Source organism: Syngnathoides biaculeatus, chromosome 17, assembly GCF_019802595.1.
Source record: "Syngnathoides biaculeatus isolate LvHL_M chromosome 17, ASM1980259v1, whole genome shotgun sequence".
Lineage (NCBI taxonomy): Eukaryota > Metazoa > Chordata > Actinopteri > Syngnathiformes > Syngnathidae > Syngnathoides > Syngnathoides biaculeatus.
This window is the reverse complement of record NC_084656.1, coordinates 7,547,704-7,561,752: the sequence shown is the minus strand read 5'-3', so window position 1 is coordinate 7,561,752 and position 14,049 is coordinate 7,547,704. Positions and strand designations below refer to the sequence as shown.

The 14,049-nt window shown below is 40.1% G+C and overlaps 1 protein-coding gene across 3 annotated transcripts in view; it reads right to left on the bottom strand.

Annotated features, from left to right (window-relative positions):
• Window positions 1-14,049, bottom strand: part of LOC133515256 (WD repeat-containing protein 7) — a 159,759-nt gene that overhangs the window by 130,535 nt on the left and 15,175 nt on the right. For all 3 annotated transcript variants that reach the window (XM_061847621.1, XM_061847620.1, XM_061847622.1), the window contains exons 11-15: window positions 10,886-11,001; window positions 10,641-10,773; window positions 10,042-10,262; window positions 8,297-8,492; window positions 1,712-1,926 (exon numbers count right to left, since the gene is read on the bottom strand). In XM_061847621.1, the coding sequence (XP_061703605.1) occupies window positions 1,712-1,926; window positions 8,297-8,492; window positions 10,042-10,262; window positions 10,641-10,773; window positions 10,886-11,001 (881 nt within the window). The remainder of the gene's footprint in view (window positions 1-1,711; window positions 1,927-8,296; window positions 8,493-10,041; window positions 10,263-10,640; window positions 10,774-10,885; window positions 11,002-14,049) is intronic.

Below are 14,049 nucleotides of genomic sequence, written 5' to 3'. Positions count from 1 at the left end.
GGCGCAGAGGTGCCAAAGTGGCTCTCTTGTCCTTTGCTCTGCCTCTGAGTGCATTGGCCTCGGTGATAAACCTCAGATTCCTCCTTTCTTCTGCCTCCACACACAGCCTGTCAGCTTTCTCAATAAGCGTTGATATGTCAGTCTCTATTCTGGCTTTTTTGGCTTTGAGGCAGTAGAGATGAAAAGTGGGCAGCGATGCCAAATGTAGCCAGGTACGAAGTCTTCCTTTCCCCACAGTGGTAGTTTTTAGCAATGTCACTGTCTGGGAACATGACTGCAAACACTTTCGAATTATTTTCACAAGATTTGTAACTGTAATGGCTGCAGATCACTTTTAAAGTCCACACGATCTCTGCTTTTAACGAGTCCGTCTTCGTGTATTGAACTACGTTCATAAAGCCTGACTTCTGGCTGGACAACTGTAGGTGCGCATTAGGGATCGCAACCGGTTACAAATAACCGGTTATAACCGGTTTTCGTTTTTTTAAAAACCGAAACCGTAATCGGACTTTCGGAATCGGTTAAAATTTCCAATCATTTTTTCCGGTTCAGGTACTCCACATTGCGCCATTTTTTCAACATCATTTCCACTTTTTTCAAGTTTCGCTGTTAGAGTAAAGTTGGACTCAAAAGAACATTCAGTTAAATCAAAGAAACATCAAACATGGCATCGAGGAAACGCTCCAAAGTATAGGAGTAAACTTGTTTTATTGGCAGACATCAAAACACTACTCGCATAACGGGAGGAACTCTGAACTAGTCACTCCGGAAGAGCAACAACAAGAACAGTCCGTGCGGAACCCCGCACCCCAACTCGAGGTCCCGCAGGTGAATTATTTAAACACCACTATGGTACCGTTTTTTTGCTACAGCTGTTTGGTTAAAACCGGTTATGAAAGTAGGCGTTTTTTTGCGATCCCTGGTGCGCATGCACTGCTCGTACCACTGCCTGAAGTTGATGCTTCACTATCTTGATATTTTAGAAACAGATTCATACCAACGGAAGATGAAGGAGTCTTCGCCAAATCAGCGTGTCTCCTGTTTTTCCGGTGCGACTCCAGCGCTTTGACGCCCATCTTTTCAAGCTGGTAACTCTGCTTGCACAGATGGCAGTAAAACATGTGGCGATCTTTTGGATCTCGACGAACCCAGCTCCCAAACTCCTTACTTTCAACCCAAGCTTCTTGAAAAATGCACTTCCCCGTGATACAAGTTGGGTCGATGAAAGAACTACACTACGTCGTAACGAAGACGAAGTGAAATGCCTACTCACAGAAACAAACAATGGAATATCGACAAGATGGCGACTAGTTGTCAACACGGTGACTTCCGTTGACAATTTCCGGCTGATTTCGATGCCAGACGGATCGCTATTTTTTTTTAAATAAAAGATTTATTTTTTTAGGGAGAATTTTGGCGGTAGAGGTCCTCCCTTTGATTTTTTTTTTTTTTAATTTAAGGCCGTTTTAGGGCCTTGACCGGTTTTCGCGGATTTTAAGGTCTTTTAGGAGCCCCTAAATGCACCTTCGAAAATTTAGTGGTTTTTAGGGACTTTTAGGGCCGCGTGCGAACCCTGTATGTGGGATTGCAACAAAACCAAATGATTTTCATTCAGACAATTAGCAAATAAGATACCCATCTAATTACTGTAGAACACAATGCTTACTCCCTAGTTCCTTTTCTAGTGTACAGTATTAAAATGTAATTGTACCTTGTCAGCATTGTCTGCCGCCAGCAGATTGGTGGCAAGTGTTTGCAGTTTGTGCTGAGCCATATTCTTTAGTGCCGCCAGGCTCCGGCGAGTCATTGCCTGCTTCAGGTTCACTGCCGAATGGCCCAAGGCATCCACGGTGGCCGGAGCCAACTCATCACAGGCATTGAGTATCTCTACAGCAGTTATACCCATCACACAGCGGTCCAGAGCCCCTGGAAACATTCAGTAAGGTTATAACAAAGCAAAGAGAGTGACTGTAGATTCTGGAAACTTATCAGAACATTGTAAACATAACTTTTGTGTTCCAACATACAGGCTAATTCACTAGTTCCAGTTTCCAGCTATGCAAAGACAGTATCCTGGGTGCAGTTTAACTTTGCAGTGATTTGGGATTTCTAGAGAAGGATTGTTGGATCAAAAGTATGTATCTTTTCAGGCACAGTCTGATGTTCTATAGTAGTTAAATTTAATCCAGTAATCATTGTAGGAGGAGAAACTTTTGTTGATTTTGTTTCTCTCAACTCTTTCCTGTCACACTTATTTGTTGTAGTTATCAGAATCAGCTTTTATCCATTTCTATCAATCCCACATTTCTATCCATACCAAATTTAATGTCATCACTCATATCTCGATTTAGCTCATCATAATGCTAATTAATACTGCTCATTTACTGTCTTGAATGTGATTCAGATCACAGTTATCCGTGGCCCTTACAAAAGAGAGAGGTTTAGAGCAGACCCCATTAGCTGCAGCGAGACCTGTTATCATCAGGATTGGCTTTAAGTATTGAGTGAGAAGAGAAGTGGCACCATTATGCTGTCTCATGTGTCAAAAAGTGTGTGTGCGTATATGTGAGAGAGAGAGAGAGAGAGAGAGAGAGAGAGAGAGAGAGAGAGAGAGAGAGAGGAGAGAGAGAGAGAGAGAGAGAGAGAGAGAGAGACAGTTTTTCTTTCTGACTCAAGAGTATCTATGAGGCATGCTACCATTATGTCTGCTGCCTGAGTGTACACGTGCGTGCACACACGTGCAAGTATGCGCTCACTCACTGTCTCTTTAATTTCACACTCAGTTACCCTGCAATCGCTGAGCACTACAACACATTCAGGCCCCGAATGCCCCTCCCTCCACACACCAACATGCACACACACCTTTGTGAAATAATTGTAAAGAGACATTCAAACCAAAGCTACGTTGAAAATTTCACACATAAGCTAAAATGTGCTTGCATTGAGGTGATATGATGATTTTTTTTTCCAGAAGTAGCAAAATTAGGTTTGAAGAATAATTTTAAAATATTCACATTTAATGACTGAATTTTCTTGGAAAAAAAAATAATCACTAATTTGTACCAAAATTACATATCACAAATTGAAATATTGAGCTTTAGTGTGTTTTGTGCACTGTCAAGTAAGTTGCCATGCCACGAAGAGCAATGAAGCGAATTGATAGCAATTGGCTTGTATGGCTTGGGTTCATCTGTTGATTGGGTTACTAGCACGGCAAAGATCTCTCTAATAAACGGAGCCTTCCCACTTAGCATCTCATCGCATTGCATACATATACCAAAGTCAGTAACCTTATATAAACCTGATTATTTTTCATATCTTTGTATTACATACATATATCAAGGTCAGCAACCTTAAGAACCCAATTATTGTCATATCTGTGTATTCACATCTTGTTTTTGACATAAAGACATCAACAGGATGCAGCTGCTCACACCCTGCGGTTACCAACGGTTTTTCAACGGTGAAGCACACCAGGCTGCAAGTGACAAACAAGATGTTTGCAGCATCACTGGGTTGCTGAACAGGAAGCCTGTCACCCTTGAGTTACCAGAGGATGTTTGCAAGCGACTGATTTTAACTATTTTTCCATTAAACCTTTAGCAGAGAATATGATGCTTTGAAACTGCTTTACGAAAAGAATATAACCTGTGTATGACTGTCTCTCTCAGACAAGGCAACACATGATGTGCAACCAACGGAAATAAGCCTGAGAATGCATGTGAGAATTGTATTCACAAGAATGTTGATACATTTATACTATTGCTTACAAACTAGGGTGAAACTGAATGCAAGTTTGTGGTTACATTTTAAAGTTGCACTTATTGATTAAAGGGAAAATGACAGTTGAGTTTGCGTGCGCCTGGCCCAAAATTTGAGTGAAGCTAAGAGGGGAGTGACAAGTCAACCCAGGGATGGTGAAAGGGGCCCAATAGTATAACAAAGTGAGCCCTTCCCACTGGGCGTAGATTCAGCCAACATTTTCCAGAATGTTCCACCAAAATGCTATAAAAACCTTGGATACGGAAGTCCGGGGCTTTTTGTTCGTTTCTCGCTGACAAAGAGACAAGGTCCTTCTGTAGGTGTAATAGTCGTGTGGTAAGCTGGCGGGGAGAAGTCTTCAAGCAACTTGGGATGCTTATTTTTGAATACTCCATTTAAGATTGGGCGCAAGTAAAACAATTACTAAAATAAGGTAATGGCAGGATAATACCAGCAATATTACGTTGTTGCCTATGGAGGACAAGTTGGCTTGACAATTTATCCTTAATCCCAAAAATCCTTATTACTAAATTAGGCTTCGAGCTACGTAGGACTTGATCACCCCTAACAGGCTCACTCAAAAATGTCTATTTTCCCAAATTTCTGCTGCTTTTGAATTCTTCTAATCTTACTTAATTTTTATTACTTTTTACTATTTTTATCATTTATCTCATCCTACTTACCATCAGTATTATCATTTTAATAATTTTTCCTGTTATTAATTTATGTTCAATTAACATCGAATTTAGCCTTAACATGGCAACCGTACCCCGCATCTGGCGGGAATGACTGTCGAGTAATAAATGTTATCCAAACAATTTTTATCATTTTATTAAATACTTAAAATATCCATTTTCATCTATCTTTGTCATTCTTATATTTTGTCTCATTATTACCATTCAACCTCATAAAAGATCGAGTGTCAACGACATTAACATCATTTAGTCGTAAAATTCTATTTTAATCAGTCACTCATTGATGATCTCCGGCTTAAGATAAAACAAATCCGTACGATCTTAACAAGGATTGTTATTTTTACTAGGTCAACGACAAGTGCAATCGATTCATAAGAGATGAAGCTGCTGTAAGCGGAGCGATCACTTTGTCACCCTGTTACTCTGTAAATTTACTCGACAAGGGCTGATAAGTGAAGGCAGACCGGATTGGCTCTGCAACACTAAAGGCAGTTAGTACACTTAGGTGAATTCATCTCGACACCAACTTGAGAATCTCCCGTCCTCCTGCACGCACGGCGTTAGAGTCGGCTGGGGTAAAGGAGTAGCTTAACCCTTTAACTGGAGAGTCGGTCAGGACATTTCTCCCGATTATTCCTGCGGATAAACGGAATCTGACAGCACACAGCAACATGTTTGTTGTACAGGTGTTCTTTAAAAGACCTCATTTACACTTTGTGTAAAATTTATATTTTCCCACAGTTTTCTCCACACGCTTGCTCAAAATGTTTTTCCACACTTGCAATCAGCTTCTATCTTGCTCTCCACCACGCATTCCCCTATACGCACAAGATAAAAGTTACGCTTGCAGTTGCTAACAGTGTTACAAATATGCCACAATTGTCAACCAAACTTGAGTTGGGACAGCAATGCAAACTCGAGTTCGCTGACATTTTACAAACAATATATTGACGTATACGACATCCTGGAAGCTTTGAGCAGTTTATAAGAGTCTCGGCCAATCAGAAACCAATAAATAAATAAATATCCAGTGTACATACATGTTTTCTATAACCACTCCAGTATTACAGTACCTGTTTATGTAGAGAGGCATATACAGTGCCTTGTGGAAGTATTCGGCCCCCTTGAACTTTTCAACCTTTTGCCACATTTCAAGCTTCAAACAAAGATATAAAATATTTTTTTTTTGTTGTCAAGAATCAACAACAAATGGGACACAATCGTGAAGTGAAATGAAATTTATTGGATATTTTAAACTTTTTTTTTTAACAAATAAAAACCTGAAAAGTCGGGCGTGGAAAATTATTCGCCCCTCCCTTGCATTAATTCTTTGTAGCGCCACCTTTGGCAGCAATTACAGCTGCAAGTAACTTGGGGTATGTCTCTATCAGTTTTGCACATCAAGAGACTGAAATTCTTGCCCATTCTTCCTTGCAAAACAGCTCAAGCTCAGTGAGGTTGGATGGAGAGCGTTTGTGAACAGCAGTCTTCAGCCCTGCCCACAGAGTCTCAATTGGATTCAGGTCTGGACTTTGACTTGGCCATTTTAACACCCGGATACGTTTGTTAACCATTCCATTGTAGACTTGGCTTTATGTTTTGCATCATTGTCCTGTTGGAAGATACATCTCCGTCCCAGTCTCAGGTCTTTTGCAGACTAACAGGTTTTCTTCCAGAATGGTCATGTATTTGGCTCCATTTATCTTCCCATCAATTTTAACCGTCTTCCCTGTCCCTGCTGAAGAAAAGCAGGCCCAAACCATGAGGCTGCCACCATCATGTTTGACAGTGGGGATGGTGTGTTCAGGGTAATGAGCTAGGTTGCTTTTATGCCTAATATATCCTATTGCATTGTGCCAAAAAGTTCGATTTTGGTTTCATCTGACCAGTACACATCCTTCCACATGTTTGGTGTCTCTCCCAGGTGGCTTATGGCAAACTTTAAACGACACTTTTTATGGATATCTTTGAGGAATGGCTTTCTTCTTGCCACTCTTCCATAAAGGCCCACATTTGTGCAGTATACGACTGATTGTTGTCCTATGGACAGATTCTTCCACCTCAGCTGTAGATATCTGCAGTTCATCCAGAGTGATAATGGGCCTCTTGGCTACATCTCTGATCAGTCTTCTCCTTGTTCGAGGGGAAAGTTTAGAGGGATGGCCGGGTCTTGGTAGACTTGCAGTGGTCTGATACTCCTTCCATTTCAATATGATTGCTTGCACAGTGCTCTTTGAAATGTTTAAAGCTTGGGAAATCTTTTTGTACCCAAATCCGGCTTCAAACATCTCCACAACAGTATCTCGGACCTGCCTGGTGTGTTCCTTGGTCTTCATGATGCTCTCTGCACTTTAAACAGTACCCTAAGACTATCACAGAGCATGTGCATTTATACAGAGACTTGATTACATACAGGTGGATTCTATTTATCGTCATCAGTCAACATTGGATAATTTAGAGATCCTCACTGAACTTCTGGACTGAGTGTGTTGCACTGAAAGCAAAGGGGCCGAATAATATTACATGCCACACTTTTGAGGTTTTTATTTGTTAAAAAAAGAATAAAATATCCGATACATTCCGTTCCGCTTCAAAATTGTGTCCCACTTGTTGATGATTCTTGACAAAAAAAATAATTTAATATCTTTATGTTTGAAGCCTGAAATGTGGGGAAAGGTTGAAAAGTTCAGGGGGGCCAAATACTTTCATAAAGCACTGTATTTCCAGGTTCCCCTTAAGCCATTCCAACAATGTACATTATAAAGTAAACATATTTGTCTTACCAAAAAAAATATATATATGAATAAAATAAGTATTTGAACACCCTGCTACATTGCAAGTTCTCCCATTTAGAAATCATGGACGGGTGTGAAATTTTCATCGTAGGTGTATGTCCACTGTGAGAGAGATAATCTAAACAGAAAAATCCAGAAATGACAATGTATGATTTCTTAACAATTTTTGTGTGAAACAGCTGCAAATAAGTATTCCAACACCTAGACTGGTAAACTATATTTCTGACCCTCAAAGACCTGTTAGTCCGCCTCCACTCCATGTATTATCTTGGTTCAGATGCACCTGTGTGAGGTCCTTAGCGGCATAAAGCCACCGGTCCACCCCATGCAATCAGTAAGACTCAAACTTGTAACATGTCAAAAACCAAAGAGCTGCCAAATACACCAGAGACAAAATAGTACAACTCCACGTGGCCAATGAACTGTATGTTTAGTTCATTCAGAGGATGAAAAATGTTAACCAGGTATTCTAAGTTTGCACACTACTCAAAAGTTACGAGCAGTTTTGCGTAATCGGACCTCTCATTTGTCAGAAACGCTTTCCTCCAGCAATGTGATAGCTAGCTTTAAGGGCTTTCTTGTTTATCTTTGTATTTCTCCTCATCAATGTTGCCTGTTTCTCCGCGTGTGCATGAGGGCAAACAAAATACTTTGCATCTTGTGTTGAAGTGAAGGGTGTTTCGTTTGGTGATGCCATTGAAGCTTACTTGGAACCATTGGACTGTTTTTTTTTTTTTTTTTAAAAACGAAAATAGCTGTGGACTGTAGGTTTAATCCTTTTGTATTTAGTGTCAATTTCACAGTAAGCAAAAAGTGACAAACCGCTTGAGGAAAGCATGCTTTGCGTAGAGTGAGAACAAGCACAAAAACACTGAAAAAAATGTTTTGAAGTTCAAGAGTGTTTTCATTATTTCAAAAGTTCAAAGTGTGTGCAAATGATAAAACTAAAAAATGTTACAATTGTCCTTATATCACCGACTTTCACCTCCTGCCTTGATCATTTCCCTCGCGATTAAAAAGGATTTGCTGTAAGACAACACTCACCTGTATCCATCTGCCAGACATAAACGGAGCCATCAGAGCATCCAACAACGAGGTAGTCATCTGCGGGGCGCCATTTGATGATTTGGATTGGAAACAGGTGCCGTGATGCAAGCATGATGCACTTCCTTTCCCTAAGACTGAGCAGGCCAACCGAGTGGTCGCTGGCAACAGAGCAGATGCAGTGCTGCACTCGAGTCTGCAGAGAAAACAAGGTCATAGCTGTTTCAGTTATTGACAAAAGAGTCTGACATTAGTGGTTGATCCATTGGCCCAGGGCTACTGTGTCACTGTGTTCTCCCACCATCTACAAATACAGACCCTTTCCAAAAAAACAATAAAATAAAATTTAAAAAAATATATAATGGAAAAGTGACTCAGGGACATATATTCTTCCTACTAATTTGTGAAAAAGTAGTGTATTAACTAGGCTTTACACAATCAGGATTTTTGGGGCAGATCAAGTACCAGCGATCACCAATCCGATCACACGTTGAAGCAATGAGTATTTAAATGACCGGTTGATTTACTGCATATATTTCTGTACTTAATTGTTAAAAAAATATATATTCACAATAAATAATGTATCTTTGTTCATCAATATATGTTATTGAGGCATAGAGACAAAAGAAAATGGTCTTCTATTAGATGGCAGTAAGTACATATAGCAATTAATCTACTTTTTCTAACATGTGCCTTGGCTCCATAAAGCTTTGAAATCATTATTCTGGTCAGATCATGTAGTCAGACCCGCAGCATCTTTACACACAACAATGAGCGGTAGCACTGGATTGCTAGGCAACATTATGTTTTGTTGCCTGCTTGCAAGCCATAATGTATTAAAAATACATGAACATACCTCAAGAAAACCTTACACGAACATCCTCTCCTGTCCTGAGCACCAGGGATCACCAACACACATCATTTCCACGGCATTTTCTTATTATAATACACTTTGTATGATTCGATCATAATGTCATCCCCACGATAATGATTGTATCCGGTCCCATTTGAGTTGACAAGATAAAGCCCGATTATCATATAAAACGGGATGTGGTGGTATCGGAATAAAAGATGTTACTGAAGTAGTTAAACATAGTGTAACCGTGAAAAAGCAAATTTGTCTTGTAGTCTGATCGGCGCTTTACATCTGTCTCAGTCATTTTCTTTCACCCATTACAGCATTTTTTCTTTTTAAAACAATGTTATTGGCTGTGAAATATTTACAGTACTACATCAAAAGATACAAAATAAAACTGAAGTCCATCAATTACGTTATTAGTAGGATTGTCGAATTGACGTTAAATCCAATCAGTCGATCACCATAAAATGCTAATTATTGGCCAATTACAATCAGGCTGATAAAATCGGAATAAAGTATAATTAACATTATGTTGTGACTTTCTTTTTACTCTCTTATTTTACAGTAAATTAGAAGCGCCATTCATGCCTTTCAAAACACTGCCCCAAAGAGGCCAAGGTGCACACAGCCAGAACATCAGATAACTGTCATTGACTGAATAAAAAGCCAGAAAAAGACTTTTTCTTGACTGTGACATGAAATCAGAGCAAACCTTTCCTGGGATCATTTTAGCCATGAATGTATTCATTTTTTTCCTCGTTTTTTTTTGTTTTGTTGTTTTTTTTAACTTAACCTTAAACAATGTATTTTGCATATTATCCTGATGAGCCTGAAAACCAAGGGTCTGTATGTTATGTAACAATAAGTGACCTGACAGAGGACTCACGCTGCAGTTTTCTGGTGGGACAATGAGCTGAGTGATCTCTCCTCCATGGACACAGAAAATGTGCTTCATCTCACCAGTGAAAATGTCCCACACAATGACAGAGAAGTCCACCCCTCCTGACACTAAAGAGCGCTGGTCGTAGCGGGGAGATAACTGGTACGGATACAGGACAGATGTCACCTTATTCCTGTGACCTCGGAGTGTACGGTGGGGTGGCCATCCTACAGAGAATGCATAAGTTTAGAATGATGGAACTGTTGCATTTCCTAACACAAATCATAGATTTTCTTAATGAAGAAAAATACTAATAAAATATTTTTTAAATATTATAATAATCGATCGTTTTATTAGAATTAGGCTGAACAAAATCACGTGAAAACTAAGGGTTGCCACAGAATCTGAGGAGGATGGTATTGATCTGAACCAAGGAAGACTTTCCTAAAGACAAAATACAGACATATGCAGGTGTTGGGTATCTATTTGTGTGTGTGTAGTTCCAAACTAGTATTATTGTCCTTGACAGAGGTTTGCTATCAACCCTTTGTCATTCAAGTCAAGAGTGAATAGTCTAAGGCTCTAAAATATCTCTATTGCTTCACCTCTTCTAAGCATGTGTTCTCCCTGTAGCAACTGAACAATGGCAGTTTGTGTAGCAGGAACCAAAATAATACTGCCATCTTCTCTTCCACACACGAGTCGACCCTGGGAGGGAATGTAGACACTAGCCGTCACCTGAAGGAGGAAAATATTTTTTTTCAATTTCATTGGAAAGCAACTGGATTATAGTTTGAGTATTAAAATATAAAACAACTGGAGAAAAATATGGTCTCGCATTAATTTCAACCTTGATGGGTTCCTCTTTGCTAGGCAGGTTGCTGAGCTGGTCAATGATACCAGAAGACACAGGAATCAATTTATCAAAGGCCTCTTGAAGGCTGATGGTGGATGAGAGCTGCAGCTCTACAGAAGGGAAAGATACATTGTGAGTTTAGATAGTCTTGAGTTGGCGAATACAGTTGCATGGGACAGTGTTAACAAAGTAGGGCCCGCGAGCCATACTTTGAAGTCCAAAAAAAATAAGTTAACAATGAATTACTGTATTGTAACATTTAAAACTTGCATTCCTAGTAGGGCTACCACAAATGATTAATAGTTGATTAGTTACATGTCATTTAGTCGACTGTGCAGCTTGTACCAGCATTCCTGACATGGTCTTGCAAATTAAATTGAAGGTTATACTCTACCTCAGGGGTGGCAAACCATTCAGAGATGAAGAGCCACATTTTTTTACTGTTACGGCAAAGAGCCACATCATACAGATGAAGATCGTTCCCTCCTCACACACATACCTTTGCTCAGCCAGATTTATTCTAAATGTCACAACACGGTAAGAAAATTTGACTCCTAAAGAGTACCAAGACCACAGGCAAATAATGAAAATATATATATAATTATGTGCTCTCTCACAAGGAGAAACTACCAGTTCAACCAAGTCTTGTCTTGTATGTCACAACTCTCATTTAATGCAACACTAAAATACTCACGATTGGATGTCTGAATGAAACTTTCAATCAGTAGCCATGCTAATGTTCACGGTTCAACAGTGTGGCAGGAGAGTTGAAGGTCAGATACCATTTGTTTAAGATTTTTGTTTTCAGAACACATTTCAGCAACATCACCAAGAATTGTTTTTAATAAATTACCCTTCATTGTATGGCTTTTTGGCTCTTGCAGCATTCCAAGCCACTTAATATGATGCAAGCATTAGTCTCTGAATGTTTAATTTATCTTTTTTCATCACAATCTGCTTCTCTGTGTGATTTTTCAAAATGACTAACTTGTGACAGCTTTGTTCAGCCCAATGTGTCGGTCACGTGAGCCACCAATGAGGCACCGGTCTGTAGAGAGGCCTTTACACCGTGGCGCAGTCATCCATTTGAATCCAAAGCCAGTTTATTTTTAGCTGTGTCAAGTCTGATGTAGTACTGTAATTAACGGACTGCCAATCACATTTGTTTTTTGTTTTTTTTAATCCTGGTGAAAAAACATAGGTGTGGGACTTTTTCTGCAGTGTCTGTGACACACCACTCAAAAGCCATCTGCAATCTGTGCAAAACTGAAGTATCTCGTGGGGTAAATCATCAAAATGCTTCAAAAAAATCTGAAAAGGAACCTGAAGAAAGAACACGAGGAGTATGCCACGATCAAATAACCCAATATGGAAAAGGAAACCATCAACCAAAAAGATGCTAACACACACAACAATGAAAAAGACCTGTCCGTATCAGCGGGACAGTGGGAAAGTCAGAATTGGCAGGTGGAAGCTGATGGAATTCATTATGCTGGCCAACCTCCCATTTAATATTGTGGACTGTGAAGGACCACGCATTTCAAAAGGTTGCTAGCACAGAGCTTGTCATTCATTATTCTGGTGAAGCATTACCACCATTTATTTGCAGCAGTCTGACTGTTAATTGGGTATGATTGCTGTGAGGCAGAGTTGCATATCTTCATTTGCACATTTATGGTTGTTTGAGGGTCAACATTTCTGCTATCTGCAGAAGTGTGACTGTTTGAAGTCCAGTATTTATTAATGTCAAGTAATATAAAGGGGATGGCATTAACAATTTATCCAACAGGTCGTGTAATATGTAGTCTGTCGTGACAATGTGATGTTAACTGTTCTCTCATTTAATAGTGTTTTGAGAAGATTTTTATCGATAATTATGGATTTTCAGGGGCGCTGCCATTTTCGCGAGTCACATTACCAACGTGGACGTACGGGACATGATACGTGGCGTTCCAAACGCTCGATGACATGGGACACCATTATGCCGAGCGCTGATTTCTTGGATTTATCCTCATCTGATGAAGAAATATCAATATTGGTTGATGAGGAAAACAGAGGAATACTTCCATACACATCCGTAAGCAGCACAGCCATGGGCGGCTCGGTTGATCGGGAAGACGGACAAATACTTCGCTACAGATTTGAACCTGTGGCTGCAAATAATGCTGCCGAGCAGCAGAGGCATGAGCTCGCTCCCCCGCAAGTGAGCTTCGCTGCTCGGCTGTAAATGTTGAATATTTGGATTGGTTCTTCGGGCAGAATGACGTGGAGTCTGACGAGCTCACTCCGCCGAGTGGCAGAGCTGTGAGCTCGCTCCCCGCCCAGCCAGGAGCTCACTCTGTATGGAAGTATTCCTCCATCTTCTCGATCAATCGATACTGCTATTTTTTTCCATCAGATGAGGATAAAGCCGAGAAATCAGCGCTTTAATTACAATAAAGTAAGTTAATTGAAAAACTCTGAAAGGCCCATAGGTGTGAATGTGGCTGGTGATCAGGGTGTACCCGTCTTGCCCCAAGATTCAGTTAAAATAGGCACCAGCACCCTTGAGACCCTAGTGCAGATAATATCCCATAGGTCATAGGTCAAATTAATGAATTTTTGAAATTTTTCTGAAATTTGATGAGATTTACATGTGCTCTTTCAAAATGTTCTAAACTAAACTGTATCTTTACTTGATTTTTTCAACATTGAAGGATTAATTAAGCAACTGGAAAAAAAAATTGGGCACAGTGCAGCAGCTATATATAGAGCGTTGGACTCTCAGTTGTGAGGACTGGGGTTCAAATCCTGGCCCCGGCTGTGTGGAGTTCACATGAAGGAAAACTGAATGCAGCCAAGTACATGGATATCTTGGATGAAAAGCTTCTCTTGAGTGCTCAGGACCTCAGACTGGCATGAAGGTTCACCTTCAACAAGACAATGACCATGAAGACTGGCTTGAGAACAAGCGGAAGAGTGGCACAGCTGTAGAGCATTGGCCTCACAGTTCTGAAGAACAGGGTTCAAATCCCACACTCGCCTGTATGGAGTTTGCATGTTCTGCATGCGTGGGTTTTCTCCAGGCACTACGGTTTCATTCCATAGCCCAAAAACATGCATTAATTGGAGACTCTAAATTGCCACGAGGTGTGAGTATGAGTGCAACTGTTATCTGT